This window comes from Lacerta agilis, chromosome 3, assembly GCF_009819535.1.
Source record: "Lacerta agilis isolate rLacAgi1 chromosome 3, rLacAgi1.pri, whole genome shotgun sequence".
Taxonomy (NCBI): Eukaryota; Metazoa; Chordata; class Lepidosauria; order Squamata; family Lacertidae; genus Lacerta; species Lacerta agilis.
The window spans coordinates 26489798-26511340 of NC_046314.1; the positions used below are offsets into that span (position 1 = coordinate 26489798).

The 21543-nt window shown below is 43.7% G+C and overlaps 1 protein-coding gene across 2 annotated transcripts in view; it reads right to left on the bottom strand.

Moving 5' to 3' along the window:
- MBOAT2 (membrane bound O-acyltransferase domain containing 2) overlaps nucleotides 1–19128 on the bottom strand; it is a 66990-nt gene extending 47862 nt beyond the window's left edge. Inside the window, exon 1 of one of the 2 annotated variants that reach the window (XM_033143068.1) lies at nucleotides 18877–19128. In XM_033143068.1, the coding sequence (XP_032998959.1) occupies nucleotides 18877–18948 (72 nt within the window). In that variant the 5' untranslated portion in view covers nucleotides 18949–19128. The remainder of the gene's footprint in view (nucleotides 1–18876) is intronic. The other variant, XM_033143069.1, reaches the window with a different exon arrangement.
- Between the last annotated feature and the right edge of the window lie 2415 nt (nucleotides 19129–21543).

The window sequence follows — 21543 nt, forward strand, 5'->3', positions numbered from 1 at the left end:
CATGGAGATGCAGCAACGATGTGCCGAGACAGGCCACCACAGGTATGATACTGAGGAGCGCTATATTCAGAAACCTGCAAACTGGTACATTAAATTATGTTTCAATCAGGGCAGTAACTATATGTTCCCAAATTTATCTTCACTTCATATGCCAGGGCATTCACTGGGCACAAAGGGAGTAATCAGCTCCTTGTTCAACAATTCCCCCCACAAAGTTTCTCTCTAGCAGGCTCGAAAACTAGAAGTCTGGCCAAGAATAAACGCAGCCTGAGGAAAGAAAAACCCAAGAAGAAATTGGCATGCAAGTGGGAGGGCTAACTTCTCTGCTACCAACATCCTTACCGCACACATGAATTAACAGAGAAGTGCAAATTTGTATGCATCCAAGTTCAGTTGCAAATACTAGAGGAAAGGAAGAGGAAAAACCAATCCATCAGGAGTACGGAAAGAGGGAAGCAAGGAAGGAGCTAATACATGGTGAAGTGAAAGCATTCCACCAATTGCCATTAACACATATAATGGTCAAAGGGAGAGTGAGAGAAAAGAACTCCCTAGTACGAATAGGCCAAGACTTGATACCATTCAAGCCTACACAGGGTGGCATTAATGCCATGCTTTGATGAACGGGCCAGTCAAAAGCCCATCCCCTAAAGAGTGTACAAAGTTAGTTGGAGCTTCCTTCTCCTTCTAGCTACTTGGTTAAAGTGTAAGTGGACCAATCCAGGCTGGAATTCTCAGGAGAGTCAAGGTTGACTGAAAGGTTCTTGTTGTTGTTGCTGTTCAGTCGTTCAGTCGTGTCCGACTCTTCGTGACCCCATGGACCAGAGCACACCAGGCACGCCTATCCTTCACTGCCTCTCGCAGTTTGGCCAAACTCATGTTAGTAGCTTCGAGAACACTGTCCAACCATCTCATCCTCTGTCGTCCCCTTCTCCTTGTGCCCTCCATCTTTCCCAACATCAGGGTCTTTTCTAGGGAGTCTTCTCTTCTCATGAGTTCTACTTTGGCATAATTATGTGGTAGCTGGATTTGCTAAGCTGTCTCCAGGTGCAATAGCTTACCAATCACAACAATATTTCTGGATTCTGCTACTCCAAACAGCTTAAAAGCAGGAACAATTGTGCCTATTCTCCAGAATTATCAGAGGCAGAGAGTCAAATTCCAGATTTTCCAAGCCTGGGAAGCCATGTTAAAACCTTACCGGCAAAGGCTAAAAAGCTGTTTGGTGCTGGCACTGTTTCAGCCCAAGTAACCTACTATTCAACAAGCCTAGCAAATCCTTAAAGTAAACACCATTATTAAAATTAACAATCCAAATTCCTATGTTGCGAAATTCATTAATCCTTGGGTGGTGTACTGGACTACACTGCAATTAGCAATGCACACCCCACCTATCATTTCACTGAGAAAAATTCTAAAGGAATGTGAAGAACTACTATTCATAAAAACTGCATTAAACTTGCATTCACAGTTTAAAATTTAAACAATGGCTGCTTTTAAGTATTACTGCAGTGCCAGACAAAAGGAATTATTCGTTCTCAACACATTACTATAAAGAAAGGGACCAATTGTCCCCAGGCTCTGAAGTTGATTTGCAAGTGCCCTATAACTATGAACCTCTTTTACAACTATGGGTCTCCTCCTCCTCCCACCCCTGAGATTCTATAGAGCCTAGACATTTCCAGAAAACAGTGGAGCGGGAAAATATTTTCCTAATTCAGATTACCAATGAAGAATTAATATTAAACAAACAGAGGAAGAATTTTTCCCCCCATTTCTCTTACTCTCAATGCCTCTCTCTCACCAGCTCTGTAAGTTACACACACCACAAGTGTCAGGAATTCCCCATCCCCACTCTAGTTAATCGGGCCCACTGTGGCATACATTTTCCCATTAAAGAATATTTGGATCACGGATGGGTCAGTCATAACATGATGGTCCCACCTACACAGTGAGTGCATTCACACATCACATTAAACCATGGATAATGACTCACTGTATACGCAAAGGTCTCGTTTCACTCCTTCCTGCTAGCAAACAAGACAGCAAACCATGATCTGTAGCTTAGCATTACATCCCCCCCCTAGAGACTATGGTTCATTTCACTGCAGACCAATGTCTCCCAGGGGGTACTCATGGGTACTCAGTACCAGCACCTCTTTTGTTGTTAAAAAGTGTGGCACTTACTGCAACAACTTCATTTTGAGTACCGGCGCCTATTTTTCTCAGGGGGAAAGCATTGCTCCAGACTATGATCTGAAGCCACACTATGGTTTATCAATGATCATATACAGTATTTGAGTGAAAATATTCCCAGTTTGGATGTGATGCTAAGCCAAGGTTCGTGGTTTGTTGCGCCTCTGACTCACTAGTAGGGAGGAGCAAAGCGGGAACCATCTTATCATCCAAGGTAAGCCAGTAACCGTGTGTGAATGTTGCTAGTGAGCTATTACAGATATGGTCTGGGTCAGGCATAGGCAACCTTCGGCTCTCCAGATGTTTTGGCCTACAACTCCCATGATCCCTAGCTAACAGGACCAGTGGTCAGGGATGATGGGAATTGTAGTCCAAAACATCTGGAGAGCCGAAGGTTGCCTATGCCTGGTCTGGGTGAAAGACGCTCTTAGAGGATGCCATATTCTCAACAACTACACCACTTTAAAAAAAAAAAAAACTTTAAAAAGAAAATCTGGTTATTGCAAATCCAGTATCTCTGTTTCTTGTTACCACATTATTCAGCCAAGACTCGGAGCACCTTTAAACAATGTGAAACCAGAGTTAACACTAAAGTCTAACAAAATTATTAAAGGTAGCATGCAACAAAATAATACCACAGTAAGAACTAGGTCTGGGCACCAAGCAGGCTTCCCTTGTTGTTGTTGTTCAGTCGTTCAGTCATGTCCGATTCTTCGTGACCCCATGGACCAGAGCACGCCAGGCACGCCTATCCTTCACTGCCTCTCGCAGTTTGGCCAAACTCATGTTAGTAGCTTCGAGAACACTGTCCAACCATCTCATCCTCTATCGTCCCCTTCTCCTTGTGCCCTCCATCTTTCCCAACATCAGGATCTTTTCTAGGGAGTCTTCTCTTCTCATGAGGTGGCCTAGGCTTCCCTAGGAAGAGCATTCAATAACTGGGGCACCAGGCATGGAAAATACCCTAATCCCAGCCATCAGATGCCTCACCTTTTACAGCAGGGAGGCCTGGAAAAGGGTGTCAGAGGGGACAGGTTCATCACGAGATGAGAAGGCCATTCCGGTACCCAAGTCTCAAAACTGTTTACACTACACACCCAACGGATCCAATTCAGGCAAAAGGTAAGTACTGGTTTCAGCAGGGCAAAGTTAACTGCATTCCCTCATTGAAATCAACAGGACATAAAGATATTTGGACAGAGGTAACCGTTTGTAGTTGGATTTATTACTAGAGACTTTCAGTTTCTGTGGAGTTTCGTTTCCCTTTAAAATGTATGGGTAACAAGATAGGGCAGTAACCGGTTTGACAAGGAGGAGGGTTAGTCAGACCATAATTTCACAAACTTTGTCCTAGCAAAACTCTCATCGAGTTAAGGTGGAGGGAGTTTAAAGAAAAAGCAGAGACCTGTCCATCTACACATGGACTGATGAAAGGTTTTCCAACTTTGTTTTAAAGCGCAGGCATTAACTTGTGCTACATGGGCAAAACTTCTTCTGCCTCTTGACTCACTGCTCACCAATACGCCCATGAAGGCTCAGTTTAAGGTTTCAAAAGAGAAACTGCCAGGGACACACAGGCTAGGCTGCCCCTCATGCTTCCTGCAATTTTTGCAGCCCACCCAGGAAAGACTACACAGTTGTGGCCAAGTATGAAAAAGGTAAACAACTTGGTTCCTTGCACCATATCTTTGCCCAGGGCCACAAGCCCACCTAGCCACTAACTGATGCTTTGAGGTTTTACTAACATTTTGCTTTATTTCATTATACCTTGCTTTATTTTATTTTCACAAGGACCTTGTGAAGCAGGTTAGATTGAGAGACAGCTGCTGACACAGTAACCCAGTAGGGCTTCATGGCTGAGTGGGGATTCTGAACTTGGGACTATTTGATCCTATTGAGACACTCATATAAACACTACACGATGACACTGGCTCCCACTGACAAAATGCCAGTGAAAGAAGATGGGGAGGGTCATAACGCCCTCAAGACCATCAACTACCGGTACTATTACACAGTGGCGTAGGAAATCTCCACTTCCTAGACCTATCAGCATGAAAGAGAAGACTGGAAAAGCAAGGAATTACCCCTTCATCTTCAATGTGTACAAACTTGCTGCAGATGTACAAGTTGCATACAAATGTAGACATGTCATGGACCAATTCAACAGTATTTGGAATTCATTTTTATAAATACCATATTAGGTTAAGGTCTGGTTAACATTTGTAACCTTTAAAAATAACGTTATTATATTTATTTTTGGTAATGTATACTTTTTCTTGCTGTTTTGTTTTGTACATGGGTACTATTTCTTTTCTTTTCTTCTACTTTTTGTGTCTGGTCTTAGTCTGTGCACTTGTATCTTTGTACTTTTTATCTTTCAATAAAGAATATAAAATTTAACCTTATTTATGTATGCCACTACTGCGGCCCGTGTTTTGTTAGCCCAAAAATGGAAAACGAGTGAGATACCAACTAAAGAAGAATGGCAACTTAAACTGATGGAATATGCGCAGCTTGCAGATCTAACTTATAGAATAAGGGAACAAGCAGAACATCTGTTTAAAGAAGATTGGAAAATGTTTATTGAAAATATGGGGGGGGAATTGTGTACACTTGAAAACATTGGTAGCATTAAGATAAATTAAACAGCATAATTAAGTTTTGATAGAAGTAATCATGGAATACTGAATGGACAATGGATTCAAACTACAAGAAAGAAGGTTCCACCTAAACATTAGGAAGAACTTCCTGACAGTAAGAGCTGTTCAACAGTGGAATTTGCTGCCAAGGAGTGTGGTGGAGTCTCCTTCTTTGGAGGTCTTTAAGCAGAGGCTTGACAGCCATCTGTCAGGAATGCTTTGATGGTGTTTCCTGCTTAGCAGGGGGTTGGACTGGATGACCCTTGTGGTCTCTTCCAACTCGATGCTTCTATGATTCTATGATTTAGTTTATATGAAATATGCATGAATATTCTAAATTGTAAAACAGAAAATTTAATTAAAAAATTATTGGGGGGGGGTTATTTTAAAAAAACAACCTCCCATAAGGCACTGGTGGTTAACCTGTGGAACGTCCAGATGTTGTTGGACTACAACTCTCTTCATCCCAGACCAGTGGCCATGTTGTCTGGAGCTGATGGGAGTTGGAGTCCAACAACACCTGGCAAGCCACAGATTAGCCACCCCTGCCCTAGAGCATACCTACGCTACCAATTTGATATTATGCAAGAACCACCAAACAAAATGCAGGTATGATCAAATTCTTTCCATCATGTGTGTAACAGCAAGAATACTGGTGCAGCAAACAGTGTATTTGACTTCAGACACTTCACAAGTAAAGCTGTAGCTCTACAGAATTTTGCAATTACATACAAAAAAAAATTCCTGACCAAATAAAGGTGGGAAAGCTGTTTCAATGGAGAATGTTAATACACTGGTACAAAAAAAAAAAATCCCAAACCCATTGTTTTTAAGGCTTTCATCTACACATGGTAAGGATACTATTTTGGCTTGCTTCTATGACTTCGTTAGAAGAAAAGCAAAAGCAAACTTCAGATCTCGTCCAATGCACACACCAAGTGCTTTCCCTACCATATGCCAAACTGCAACAAAGGAGGACATATTAATTCAGAACTTGACCCAATTCTGTTACTGCCCTACCTAGGTGGATAAATGCTTTGTGGTGTAAAAAGAGCACAAATTGAGCCAACATTTAGTGAGAGAGAATTTATTTCCTAGTATATCTAGTGCAGGAATGGACCACTGGTAATACCAGGTTCCATTACTGAACCTCCAGATTTTTATGTTGTATCTCTGTCCAGTTTAACTGGACCAATGGGGTACATTTACCAGGGATTGGAAACTTCCCACTCCACAGGCCAAACACAGTCCACCAGGTCTCTCAGTCTGGCCCCCAGCACTTTCCAGAGGCCCCCTCTCTGTAGATTACGCTGTTCCACCCCACCAACCCACTGCCCCCCACTTCACTTCCTCCACAACCATTAAAATGGTGGGAGAAAACAGGGCTCTGGTGGAGACAGGCCCAATCTTTGGACTATGCTGGGTTCCAACCACCACCTTGCAAAACGCTAAGATCCTCAAACTGAATTGCAATTCTTGCGTAAAGCAACTCTGGAGCTTTTACTACATGTCCAAGCATAACTCCCTTCTTGCAAAGTCAACAAGCAAATGAGATGGAGTGCGACAGCCATGTCTAGTGAAATTGCCCCAGTTTATGGGACGTGTAAAATTGCTCTGGCTATATTTGTTACAAGCCAGCAGAGCTTCACACAGTCCTAGAGAGTGAACGTGCTTTATGCCCCTTTCTAGGTTAAATGTTTATTTCCTGAATGCTTAGTCAATGCCAGATTGAAAACCAACATACAGGTATTCATCAACACAGGAAGCTGTTTTGATATGCCATTCTCCAACATTTAAAAAAACAACACCCATGTTTCTCCCAATATTTCAAAATCTGCTGTAAGTTCAAAATTCATTATTTCCTTTGTCACATACTATGCACTAATACAAGAAGGACGCTGGTGGCGCTGTGGTCTAAACCACTGAGCCTCTTGGGCTTGCCGATCAGAAGGTTGGCGGTTTGAATCCCTGCGACGGGGTGAGCTCCCGTTGCTCGGTCCCGGCTCCTGTCAACCTAGCAGTTCGAAAGCACGTCAAAGTGCAAGTAGATAAATAGGTACCGCTCCAGCGGGAAGGTAAACGGCGTTTCCGTGTGCTGCTCTGGTTTCGTTGTTCCGTTGCACCAGAAGCGGCTTAGTCATGCTAGCCACATGACCCGGAAAAACTGTCTGCAGACAAACGCTGGCTCCCTCGGCCTGTAAAGCGAGATGAGCATCGCAACCCCAGAGTCGTCACTTCTCAGATTTGTTAATAGACAGCATTTGTATAATTTGGCCCAGGCATTGCATTTAGAAACCAGTTGCTGGAATTGCTTGTTAACATACAAGCAGTACATTAATCCACATTTTCTGCCTTTCACCAGCATAACACTGAAGTGTGGTTATCTGTCTCTGCATCCCTTGGTTTGATCTATTCTTCAACCTTTACAGAATTTCTTCTCATAATACATATTTCTTACTCAAAAACACAATGCTTTTTCTGTTATCAAATCAGAGTACAGAGTGCACATGTCAATTTTGAATAGGTGCATGTTTGTAGATTATTTTTCTTCTGAAGAATTACAAGAGGAAACTAGTTAAGGATAAGGTTCCTGCTTCTTCATATTTTGAAGGGGAAAGATGTGAATTATACACACACAGATTCTTCACACATATCACGCTGAAATAAATTAACAATTTGACCTCAAGCATCAGAACATGAGTAATCTCAAGAAGCACTCCCTTTATAAAACCCTAGTGACAGCTCAGATTTAACAGTAAACCAAGTTGTGGTGTTACAAGCAAGAAAATACTGGCGTTTTGATTTCCCATGCTCCCAGTTCCCCCTTCTAAGATGCCATTTCTGCACTTATTTCCTGGTTCTCTGCAATCCAAAATTAGTCATTTTGCCCAAACTGCCCCCAAACTAGTTTGCCTGAAAAGAAGAGTGTATTAAACTTGTGTCTTTGTGGGAGTGCTTTTAATCCCGCAGAAATGTCTGCTAATGGAAAGGAAAAGGGGAGTTCACATTTGCCAATTTCCAGAACATGTTAACTGTATATGAAAGTGAAAAATGAGTCTGTAGGTTGACATTTTCATCAAATTACCCTAACTGTGCCAAGAATTGCCTATCCTGGCTAAGAGCCGTGCTGAATATCAATTTCCATATGTGCACATCCTGCTCCTTATACTGGTACACAAAAGTAGTCTGATGGCAGATAAAAGCAAACACCCTTTTATGGGGATATTTACTTTGGAATGCTTTATTGCACATTTACAGTTTTTTGAAATTTCTCATTTTCAGAAGTCCTAGTCTCCCATGCCTTCTTTATTTAGTCGGTAGCAGTTTGAAAGCATGTCAAAGTGCAAGTAGATAAACAGGTACCGCTCCAGCGGGAAGGTAAACGGCGTTTCCGTGCGCTGCTCTGGTCCGCCAGAAGCGGCTTAGTCATGCTGGCCACATGACCCAGAAGCTGTACGCCGGCTGCCTTGGCCAATAAAGCGAGATGAGCGGTGCAACCCCAGAGTCATCTGCGACTGGACCTAACAGTCAGGGGTCCCTTTACCTTTACCTTTATGCCTTCTTCACCACACTACAACTCCCATCATCCATGACTACTTGTCATTCTGATGGAGGCTGATGGAAGTTGGGAGTCCAGCAACATCTGAAGCACTGCAGATACTCAATTCCTGGTCTTAATGATTATGTTCTACACACAAGTAATACATGAATGAGGTTTTTAAAAAAGGGAAACAGAGTACACACCTCTAAAATTCTGAAGGCCTACTCTGACTCCAAAAGCAACAAAGTACACCTCTATTATTCCTATAAGTTCAACATGATAGACCAAACGCTCTGTTAAGTTTCTCAACGTGCTGTGATTAGGAGACACAATCCCAAAGACAAGCAGACCTTCTTACAAATATTTCTGGTGCTATATCCCTGCTGAAGAAGACATTTACAACTCTTGACCTTTACACAATCTTTTGTGTAGTGGCCCAGTGAGGCAGGAAACTGTAGATAGACATATCCTGGTTTATCGCAGTATGCAGCCAAGAGAGGAGCTGCACATATAAGCAAAAGGCTCGTGAACATTTTGGCTTCTTAAACTGATATATGAATGTCTGGATGTGGCAGCTGACTTCCTCCCCAAGCCTAGGTTGGCTGTTATCTTGAAATGTCCCAATGTGACAAATAAAGAGGTGTCAGTCTGGAAAAAAACCAGTGATCACACTATTTAGGCTATGGAAGTTCATTCCACTTTTGTCTCTTGTCAAACAGACCTTGCTAGGACTTTGATGGGTCAGCATGGCCAGGCACTTGCCAAGGTCCCACGCCCCAGGAAGGTGTCCTACTGACAAGAGCTCCTTTCTCTTCACCGTTGCAATCTGCTTGTCTCTTGCTCTGGCTCAGAGGGCATGAGCAAACAAACAGGAGGAGGAGCTGTCACTCACTACCTACTTGCTCACTCACTGGCTCTGCTTGAGAAGCAAACAGGTAATAATAGCCAGTGTTAGAAACTCAGATATATAAACTAGGTGCCAAATGGCTCCTTAAACCAAGGTTACAGTCGCCAAAACGGAATGTCTAGTTGACGTTTTGGGGTAAGGCAGCTCTAAAGTCTTATTTTTCAAATGATGGACTGACTGTGATTGATTCAAAGTTAAACATCTGGCTAGTTCAGATGACTACCTTGAGTTGGGTTAATGACTCTGAGAAGAAGAAGAAGAGGAGGAAGAAGAGGAGGAGGAGGAGGAGGAGGAGGAGGAGGAGGAGGAGGAGTTTGGATTTGATATCCCGCTTTTCACTACCCGAAGGAGTCTCAAAGCGGCTAACATTCTCCTTTCCCTTCCTCCCCCACAACAAACACTCTGTGAGGTGAGTGGGGCTGAGAGACTTCAAAGAAGTGTGACTAGCCCAAGGTCACCCAGCAGCTGCATGTGGAGGAGCAGAGACACGAACCCGGTTCCCCAGATTACAAGTCTACCGCTCTTAACCACTACACCACACTGGCTCAGTTTACTCAAAAAGTTGGGATTCTTTAAAGAAGAAAAGTCACTTAATCCAGGGACAGTCTGCATATAAACGGGCATGTTCAGACCTCTTTTTCTTAAAGGTGAAACAAACCATTCACAATGTTAAGGATATTCTTCACAACTGTGAGCAGGGCAGTGGGGTGGGGTAACTGAAGACAAGCTACAACAAGTAACTATAACGTTGATCACCACTCCTGGCTCAGGCTGCACAAAAAAAGCATTTGGGTTCCTGAAATTCATTCTGATCGTGCAGATAAAAATATAACTGATAGCATTCTACAGGGATGTGGTATTACTGTGTGAAAGCTATCGAGATTCAATGACCCTCAATCATGCACCTCCAGATGGTAGAGATGTCAGGCGCCATCCTGGTACCCAGGCATCTTCACTTGGCTGGTTGATAGCCCGATGCAAAATGTGCCTGGCTAATTTTGAACACTGGTGATAGTAATGAGGTGGCAGAAGAGGAGCAGCCACTCCAGCAAAGGCAGTGAGGGGACAGTCTCATTGAGGGAAGGGAGGCTATTGGGGCCTCTTGCCCAAGAGCCCTCCTGAACTGAAGCCAACACTAAACTTCCTTGGGTTTAGTATTTGTAAGGTCCTTGGTTAGTTGCTCATGAGTAAGCAGGCAAAACTCCGAGTTTTCCTTTAAAAGTTTTATTGTGCAAACTACGTACAGTGCAGAGCTAATAAGTTCATGTCTGTATCAAGCGTCGGCAGAATCCGGGAATGGCGCCTTCCAGTTCTGTCCCCAACAAAAGTGTTTCGGTATACAAAAACCCCGCCTTCCATCCTTTCGTTTCACCCCTCGACGCCTTTGGGGCGACAGAAATTGCGTGCCTCCTTCATCACCCCTTGGGCTAGAGGAGTGCCGGGTCTCTCCGGCATCCTCAGAGCCTTGACCCTCCATCCTTTGAGACCCATGCCCCTCCCCGCTGGAAGCCTCACTGCTCCCTCCGCTGCCAGAGGAGGTGCTGCTAGTCAGGTGGGGCCGGGGCTCTCTGTAACATCCCAAGAGCCCTTCCACCACCTTGCACTGCGCCGGGGACAGTTCCCTGACAGCATTGTTTAAAAAAGCTGTGCGGTGAGAGTCAAGTGAGAGACAAAAATGTGTGCATACCTGGCCCTGGTAAGCCTCTTTTCAAACTGTGATTGTCCATCTCCAGCCAAAGCCCACACAAGGCAAATTTTCCACCCCGTTCCTTGCTTTCCCCACTACAAATTACATTTCTTTGGCACAATATAAATTAAAGCATTAGTAGCATTTGAAGAATTGCTGCCTTCCAAAGCAGTGAGAGGCCTACAGTTAAGGCATATGGATCAGTAGTTACGTTGCTGCTACAGACTCCAACAAAGCGCCAATTTTAGAAGGGTTAGAGGGCTGGAATTTTTCAAATTTGTATCCTACCACTTTCTCTCACAAGAGTATGGTTGAAGATATCACTGCCAAGCTTTAAATAAATCTTAGGATCACTGAAAACTAGAATATATCCCAAGAGGGTTTCTGGAGAATCAGATATGCTGATTCAGTGATCCTGGGACCCTAAGATTAACCAGTGATTGTGCTGCTGCAGACACACACACAATGGCTGTAGTTCACACATGCTTTAACATGACATGCACTAGCAGGAACAAGTCACAGCAAGCCTTGAGCTTGAAGACTCCCCACCTCCACTTCTCACATGTCCGATTAAGTGCAGCTTGCCATGTTGGCCACACCCAGAACCAGAGTTAGCAATAGTTTCAACAAGTCAGCTTCAGAAACCATGGTTTGAAGCTTGCTTGTTTTAAACAAACCATAGTTAACACTAACCAGAGTTTGTCCTACCAGGCAACATGACAAGCCATGAGTAATCAAACACACAAGTGAAAGCTTCGGAACTTCTCCTCCCAATACACAAGAGGAAAAAGAGAGGTGGAAAGCATGCAAGCTTGTAGTTTTCTGTGGCTCATTTCCCCTTGGGCATGCTGCACAAAACCATGGTTTGGCATGACATCGTCAAGGCAAATAACATGTATACAAGTGAAATCACCAGAACTGAAACCACTTTCTTGAACTAAATTTTCCGGCTCTTCTTCTGGTTTAGCAATCAAACTGTAACTTTGCTGTATGACAAGTTGCCATTTGGGCATAGAAAAAAGTCATGGAATTTTCATGTGCACTTGGTCAGTAGACAGAAAGCATCTAGCCATTTCATTATAACAGCAAAGGCTCAAGCCTTTGGCTATACAGTGGTACCTCAGGTCAAGAACTTAATTCATTCTGGAGGTCCGTTCTTAACCTGAAGCACCACTTTAGCTAATGGGACCTTCTGCTGCCGCTGTGCCGCCAGAGCACAATTTCTGTTCTTATCCTGAAGCAAAGTTATTAACCTGAAGCTTTATTTCTGGGTTAGCGGAGTATGTAACCTGAAGCGTATGTAACCTGAGGTACCACTGTACAGAAAACTCATTCCATACAGAAAATACCCCACCAGTAATCATGTTGCACTTGATTTCCCCCCCCCCCCATTACCAGCTGCTGAAACTCCTGGCTTAGAACCTCTCTCTTGTCTCCACAATTCACAGCAATTTGCTGATGGGGAAGAAGATTTAGATCGTTCTCTACTTTGCCCTGGTCTCTTGAATCTACCATGGCAGCTTTCCCTATGCTCCAATAGCCAAGAGGCTGTACCGCACCTCTTTTCTATCACAGCTGCCCATTTCTATGGCAACAGAAAAGCAGCAGTGTTAAAACAGATTCTTGTCTTCCACAATCACCAGGGTCAAACTAAACAAGGGCAAAACAAGGGGCCCAAAGGCCCTCGGTGCAAGCAGAAAATATCTAATGACAAGTCAAAATGAATAGTGGCAGATAATGAATTCTGGCAGAGATAACTCTGAAGACTAGATGGGAAGGATCTCAATTGTCAACTCACAAGATAAGCCATTCAACAACGATAAGGTAACAAAGAAATAATGCCTAGCTTTACATTTTTCCTCCTTCGTTCCCAATCCCTTTTCCTTTTGTGTCAGTTATTTCAGGCTGTAAATCTGAAACTTTCTTATTGGAATTCTTATGTCGTGCTAGCAGTTTTTTGTTTAGTTTTTTTTTTTTTTTTTGCTGAAGAGCAAGGAACAAATTCACATGCAACATCAGCTCTCGAACATGATCCCTTTTTTCACAATGTGCTATACAAATTAAAGAGAAAGGAATTCAGATAATCCAACTCCACATAAATTAAAATAAAGCAGCTTTATGCCAGTTTCCCAACAATGCAACTAACCAGCAGCAAAGGTGCTAGAAATTAAAATAATAATATTTTTTTTAATAATTCCAAGTCTACAAAGTGATTTATCATATTTATTCTGTTGATCCTCACTTATCTAGATGCAGAAGAGCACTATCTTTCCCACTGTTGTGAGGCAAAGATATTTCCCAAGTCCATGATTCCATAGGAATGTGAGCATGGGACTCTGCCCAACACAGTGCATGATATATCAAACTTGTTATAAAGCACCAGAAGTGTATCATCAAACCGACTCCTTCTCCCAATATCCATCCCGATTCCTGCCCCTTATACTATTCTGCACACTGAAGCAAAAAACATTGTTGGGGAATTACCAGCGGATGTTTTGCACTAAGAACCTAGATAAATACTTAAAATTTTAATTAATAATATTGAAAATATAATAATATTGAAAAATATGTGCCTTTTTAATGCTAAAAAGCAGAAGCAGGTTTACCTCTTCCTGAGAAATCGAACCTGCACTTTTTCTTCCTTATAGCTTCGCAACCAAGAGGGTTCATGATTTATTTTTTAATGAAAAGTTAAAAATTCAAGGAAAGGAACAGGCCCCTACAACCTTGCCCACATCTACATCCCTGGTCATACTATACAACACACATGCATAGCTCCAAAATATGGTTCGAATAAGAAATGAGTCACTCACAACCTTGTGCCCTCTCACAATCTCAGAAGCCAGAAGGAAAAAATCCACTTTAAACCATGCTTTCCGAAACCATTTTGAAGTTGAAGCACTAAATGTGATTCACCGATTTGTATGTCATAGCAAACTACGATTAGCACTAAACTGCAAACTACAATCTGCAAGTAGGAGAGAAGGGGAAAGGTGTTTCTACTCTGAACTGAGCCAGATATTCTTTTTCAACACATGGAGAGGAAAAATTACTTCACTTTATATCACAGACACCAAAACTTCTCTTTTTGATTAGCACAAATAGCCATAAGGAGTCAATTTCTCATAGTTCTTTGCCACACCCAACCCTTGTTCATGATTACCTGACTCTGTGCATTAGTGTGGTTCGTTCCATGTATACATACAAATACACACTCGATTTCCATACAGTTGCAGAACTATAACAAACAAAAAATGCAAAACGCATCCTTCTTGCCTCTTTGAATACTGCAATTGTGCCTACACAGAAATCAACCTATAGAAAATCCTGTCTTACTTTGTAACTCACAACTGGCTTGAATACCAAAAAATCAGTAACACTTGGGAGAGGCCATTATCTTCTGTTGCAACAAAATAGTGTGCTCTTTCAATCCCTACTATGCTGGTGCACGTGCTGCTGTGGCCAAGGAACAAGAGGGATGAAGGGAGGAAAACACAAGAAATCCAACCTATAACTGAAACAAGGGCTGGCATGCAATGGAGATGAACAAATTGAAATCATGACAACCTGGTGTCAGGAATGTGAAATATGGGTTATGCTTGCTCATCGACCTACAGGGCGGAAAGGTTTCATGGCAAGGCTCGTCCTATAGGGGAGCAAGAGATACTAGTAAAGGGCCCTAAACTAACCGGAACCATGAAGGGAAAAGAAATGGACCCAGGTGGAGCATGCAGAAGGCATGAAGGATAGGGGAAGACTGACTAGTCCCCAAAGCTTCAGGATACAATATGAAATGATGACATCTTACTATTTCATATGGAACACCAAACTGTCCTAGTAAGCTGAAGAGACTCAATACACTTTCCCTTACAGCCACGTCTGCTTTTATTCTTGCACTGAAAATTTGCAGTGCACAGCATTCAGCCCAAAATTTGTTAGGTTTTCTCTTCTGATGTTCTTATAATAGTATCATGAAAAGTAAGCTTGTTTCCTATGAACAGTCTTCAGTCCAAACCTATGTTCCCCAACCTGGTGCCTCCAGATGTTTTTGGACATGTTCTGGCCATCATGATTATGCTAACTGGGGATGGTGGAAGTTGCACACATTAATTTTTATCGCATTTGTACCCCACCTTTCCGCCAAGGCATTCAAAATCGTATGTGTGGCCATTTTTCTCTCCCATCATCTTACCCTAACAACAACCCTGTGAGGTAGGTTAGGCTGAGAGACTGTGTCCAGTCTAAAGTCACCCAGAACGATTTGTGGCTGAGTGCTGAACCCAGTTTTCCTAGGCCCTTGTCCAACATCTTGAGGGAAAAGGCTGCTTTACACTATACTTTGATCATCATCAGAAGAGCACAATTATGGTTCACCAACCATGAGGTAGGGGAATGACTTTTTTTCTCTCATAAGCACCCACTTGTCAATTGAAAGGGCTTGAGCAACTTTATGAGGAAAGGTTACAACATCTGGAGCTTCTTAGTATAGAAAAGGAGAGTATGGGGATATGATAGAAATCTACAAAATTATGCACAGTGTGAAGAAAAAGGTATTTCCCCCCCACACACACACAACCCAAGGCCAATTAGAAAAACCCAATACTATAACCCAAGGCCGTTCAATGAAGCTGAAAGTTATAAGATGAAGATGAATGCTCTAAGATTCATGACAGACAAGGAAATCCTTCACACAATATACCATGCTTCCTCAAATTCGGCCCTCCAGATGTTTTTGGCCTACAACTCCCATGATCCCTAGCTAGCAGGACCAGTGGTCAGGGATGATGGGAAATGTAGTCTCAAAACATCTGGAGGGCTGAGTTTGAGGAATCCTGCAATATACTATGGAACTCACTCTTACAAGGTATAGTGATGTACACCAATGGGGTGGCATTAAAAGAGGATTAGATAAATTCATAGAGAATAAGGCCATTGATGGCAACCAGCCATGATAACTATGTTCTGCTTCCACTGTCTGAGGGTGTATGCCTCTAAATACCAGCTGCTGGGAATCCCAAGTAAAAACAGCACTGTTGTGTTCACGTCCTACTTGCACGTTGGCCACTGTGAGAACAGGATACAGTAGAATCTTGGTTTACGAATTTAATCCGTTCCGGAAGTCCGTTCTTAAACCAAAGTGTTCTTAAACCAAGGTGTGCTTTCTCATAGCAGTGGGGGACTCAATTTACAAATGGAGCACACTGAACAAACAGGAAGCGGAGCATGTTCTGTTTCCAAGGCAAAGTTCACAAACCAAAACACCTACTTCCAGGTTTGCAGCTCTCTTAATCCAAGTTGTTCATAAACTAAGCTGTTCTTAAACCAAGGTACCACTGTACTGGATTGTTGTTGTTGTTTAGTCATTTACTCGTGTCCGACTCTTTGTGACCCCATGGACCAGAGCACGCCAGGCACTCCTGTCTTCCACTGCCTCCTGCAGTTTGGTCAGACTCATGATGGTAGCTTCGAGAACACTGTCATCCCCTTCTCCTTGTGCCCTCCATCTTTCCCAACATCAGGGTCTTTTCCAGGGAGCCTTCTCTTCTCATGAGGAGGCCAAAGTATTGGAGCCTCAGCTTCAGGGTCTGTCCTTCCAGTGAGCACTCAGTACTGGATTAGTCTGGCCTTTTTTGAATGATTGAGCAGGGTTCTTCTTCATATTTATCAAAAAGAATATTTAAAACTTTTAAAAAATAAATATGAACAGCAGACATGCCTCCAAGCACTCGGTGAACACATTTTAGAGAAATGCAGTGAACCAGAGACCTCCCATTCATACTCACACCTTGGTGAAGCAACTCTAGTGTAGCTCTAGTAAGCCCATGGTGAACTTATTTCATAAAAGTGTGGAATGGTTGACATGACGTTATACTCAACTGCTAAAATAACAACAGTATTAGTAAAAATGTAGCTGAAACCTAGCAGATGCAGCACAGCGAAAGTTGATCCCTGTCCTAATATAAGAATGAAGCACATAATTAATTCCCTCCAGCCAATGTTAAGCACATTTTGGTGCCAGTGATTTCAGTAGAAAGTTCTCCTCCAATGAAATCAATGAGTCGTAAAGGCCTTAACTTTGACCAGATTGTAACTTTTGTAGCAAAACCTACATTCGTCCCTAAAACAGAATCATATTGCATTATATACCTTGGAGCACATAACTCTCAAACTATCAGGATTCAAATGTTAAGACATATGAAGTCTATGGTCTGTCCAACAACCTTGCATTAAAGTGGTAGCTATATATAACAGATTCTGCCCCTGATTCAGCTTTGACCATTTCTTTTAGTTTTGTTTATTGTCAGATACCCTAAACACAGAAATTTTCAGCTCTGCTCAGATATTACAAAAAGTTTTCAGATGTTTCCAAACTACTACTGCTCTTTTGCTACTTTTCAGAAAGTACTACCAATTATTTTGTAAATGTATCCTTTGTACAGGTAGAGCTTTCTTCACCACAGCATAAGAGTAATTTTCCATTTCTCTGTTACTAAAAACACATCCGTTCAGTCTGCCTCAAGTCATTTTTTTTAAACTGTGGGGTGCATAAAGGGTTTTTTTTTTTATGAGAAGATAAATTTTCACACCCATCATTTACTCACTATGAGATTAGCAGTATCAGCTTGACCAAATACAAGTAAAGCTATTCACTTGAACGCCCACAGATTGAATTTGAGAACTGTAGTTCCACATCTCTCTCCTCCCCCTCCCTGGATATACAAGCCAAGTAAATCGATTTGTGTGCCTCAGTTCCCCCAATGACATGCACTCTTCTTTTGTACAGGTAACTTGCAACCTTTACGAACTTTGCCATCACCTGGCATTTTCAGCTTTTCTGAAAGGGAAAATCAGTATACACATGCTATCACATGTTGCATTGCTTCTGTGTAAATATTACAATGCATTGCATTTATGCAGACTCACGAAATAAATACTCGGCATTCAACTACAGCACACGGCACCCATTAACTGCAAATCGTTAAAGCTTCCCAATGTCTGGAGCCCCACAAGTCCCTCTCTCACCACAAGGAAAAGGAAGATTCTACTCTGCTGTTTCTCCCAAGGCCAAACTTAAACAGATGGAATTCTGCCCCCCAAGCAGGTCAAATGGGAATTTTGCCACAGGTTTTAATAGAGCCAGGACTTCCCCCACAGCCAACAAAATAGCTCAGGGCTTCTGGTTCCCAGTTTCCTATTTTAAAGTCTCTGGGCTGTACACAAATTACGTTTCTAACAACGCTGCTTTGGGGGAAATAACCGTGATTTAAAAGCTTATCGATCACGGTTTGAAAAGTAGCAGTTTATGCATATTAATAAGCTTATCACTCTTCCCTATAGCACCTGTAACCAAAACGTTGTTTTCCCCCAATGATTAAAAAAAAATACAATACGACCTTGAGATAGTTAAAACGCCCGCTTTATTATTATTATTATTATTATTCAGCAACGGAATTTTGCCAATGCAGAGGCTTAAAAGGGGCGGCTGTCTAAACGGTAGGCAAAATCAACCACACATAACACACCCTAAGAACATGATGGTACATACAAAAGGGTGGATGTGCAGATGCATAATCACCCCAACAACACACACACACCCTCTCCAGATTCCTCCTTTTTTGCGCACAATATACAGCCCTGCACAGGGAGGAAAAAGAGATGCAAGATAAGCAGTAGATGCAGAAACGCATGTAAAAATCTAATGACTGGGGGCGGGAATCTGCTACTTTCGGGTGGGCAATGTGGGGTGGGGTTGCAAAGGGGGAGGAATGCAAGCTCGGAAACACAGAAAAGGGGGGAAGGGATAAGATGGGGGGTGGGGAGGGAGGAACTACATCCTATTCTCATTCCCTCTAAAAGCAGGAGGGCGGCTGCTCTTGCAGCCGCTGCCGCCGCCGGGGATCCTCACCTGGTCTATGGGCAGCCGAACGGCGTTGCTGAGCGGCTGCAGCAGCGTGGAGCCGGTGGTGCTGGTGGTCATGGCGAAGGAAGCTCGCTCTCCCCCACCCCACCCCCGACCCACCCCCCGCCCCGCAACTCCGGGGCCGGCCCGGGAAGGATGGGGAAGCGGGGCGAGAGAGGAAAGCGGGAAGAAGAAGGAGCAGCCGCCGCCGCCGCCGCCGCTTCTCCCCTCAGAACATCAGTCAACAGCGGCAGCAGCAGCGAAGGCAGCAAAGAGGCGAAGAGGCAAAAAAAAAAAAAAAAAAAAAAAGCCCCAGCCCTCAGCGGCGTCGTGACAACAAGGGAGGCGGGACGGGGGTGAGGAGAAAACTCCGAAGTGACAGCGCCGCCGCCCAATTGCGGGGCACCCGAGGAGGCGGGTAGAGCCCAGGAGGGAGGCGGGGCCAGGCTGGCCGGTAAGTGGCACCGGCGGCGCTCAATCCGGACGCGACCCTGCTCTTGAGTGACGGCGCCGCGGAGGGAAGGGCGCCAATTGCTGCCCAGCCGAGGCAGGGCAAAGGAGGAGGCCCCTTTTTGGGGGGTTGGGGGTGAGGGGGAGGTCGAGGCTGGCTCGCTCGCTCGCTCTCTCGGCCGGGGAAGATGGTGCCTTTGCAAGCGGCCGCTTCTGGGGAAGATGGAGGAGGGGTTGCGGGTTCATGCACTTGTTTCAATGCATCCATGCAGTGGGGTATTGGGGCGCGGGGGCAAGCTTGAGAGGCGCGCGCGTCGGAGCGGGGCGCCCCCTCGTATAATGGGGTGGGGGACACACACAATAGGAGCAGGTTGCTTTGGAGGGAAGTGGAGAGGCGCAGATAGGAAGGGACGGAGTGCTTCTCAGGTAGCCGACCTGGCTTGGGTTCCGTCTACCTTTATGGGGGATGCATCCCAGTCAGGAAAGCCGCCGCCCCCCCCCCCCGCGCGCTCTGGCCCTTGCAATCATTTATCAGTGACATCTCCCCCTTGCAAGCATTTTTCAGGGTCATGTGTGTATATGTGTCCCAAAAGCCACTTGCAAAGATAAATACACTCTTTTAAAGAGGCCATGCACTTCGAAAATAGCAGCAGCAGCGCGACACCTTCGCTGTTGGGACTCGCTGAAAACGTCACAAAGCTTTTGTGAGCGAGCTTGGCAAGTTTTGTGCAGGGTTGGGTGTTCAGCAAAACAAGGGGACAAACGGGGGGTGGGCGGATAGTGTGTTCCTGGACACGACGGAGAGGAGAACCCCAGGTTGTAGTTAGTAACCATCCTAAGGGATGGAAAAGATAGGTGCGACCTAGTTTGCCTGTGTGTGGGAGGAATACTTTCCTTACACCCGGGTCCTCAGGCATAGGAAAATACAGTACTACCGGTACTATTGGTTTATTTAGATACAGTACTTACATCCTTCTTTCCTTCTTTTTAGCCTACAGGGGCATTCAAAGCAGCTTGTAAAAGATTCTCCATATAATCACACTCAAATCTGGTGCAGGAGCAAAGATTGCATGGCATCCACAAGGAACCAGGAATATCTAGGCAGGATTTCTGACATTCATGTCAGAGTCAAAACAAAATCGAAAATTCTTTCTAGTAGCACCTTAGAGACCAACTGAGTTTGTTCCTGGTATGAGCTTTCGTGTGCATGCACACTTCTTCAGATTCCTGGTATGAGCTTTCGTGTGCATGCACACGAAAGCTCATACCAGGAACAAACTCAGTTGGTCTCTAAGGTGCTACTAGAAAGAATTTTCGATTTTGTTTTGACTATGGCAGACCAACACGGCTACCCACCTGTAACTGAATTCATGTCAGAAACCTTTGAGGTTTTCTGAGGCAAGGGACTGGGGCTAAGTGGTGGGATCTCACTCAGCCCAGATGGCAGAGGCAGCCTTCATTCACTGTTTGGCAGTCGCCAGGCAACACCTAAGGCAACTGGATCCCTCTCACCCTGAACAGAATCATAGAATTGTGGAGTTGAGAGGGACCCGAATGGGTCATCTAGTCCAACCCCCTGTAATGCAGAAATGTGTTACTCAACATGGGGCTCGAACCCATGACCCTGAAATTACAGAGTCTCATTCTCTGTAATGATTGCTTTTTAGGACCTTCCCCACAGTTGACCGATATAGCTACTTACAAATTTTGTCCACTGGTTTTTCTAAAACTGTTCCAATATTCATCTAGTACATTTTGAAGCAAGTTCTCTTTTGAGGATTTGAGCCATTTCATTAGTTATTCCTGCAGTTACAGGATTCCCTGTTGGTTAAACCCCTCCGAAGCAGATACAATTTGTTAAGGAAGCTGCCAGAGAATGTTAAGGAAATGAAATTCAGATGGGGGGGACTGAGGGAAGTCACCCAATAATGTGAAGAATAAGTTATGTATGTAAGAAGGACTTATTGTTATTTTTCTTTCCTTTTTCCTTTTTTATGTTTGTGCATTTTAATATGTAATGTAAAATGATATTATTCTTTTTAATTTCTTACAAACTTAATAAAATTTATTTTTTTAAAAGAAGCAGATACAATTTGCAGGTAGCGGTGTTGTCTCATTAAACAAAGCCCAAAAGCAACTGTATGATATCCTATGTTGGGAGCAGAGACCACTTGGCACTCACTCCACCCCCCCACCCCCCGAATTGGGTATTTAATTTTTATA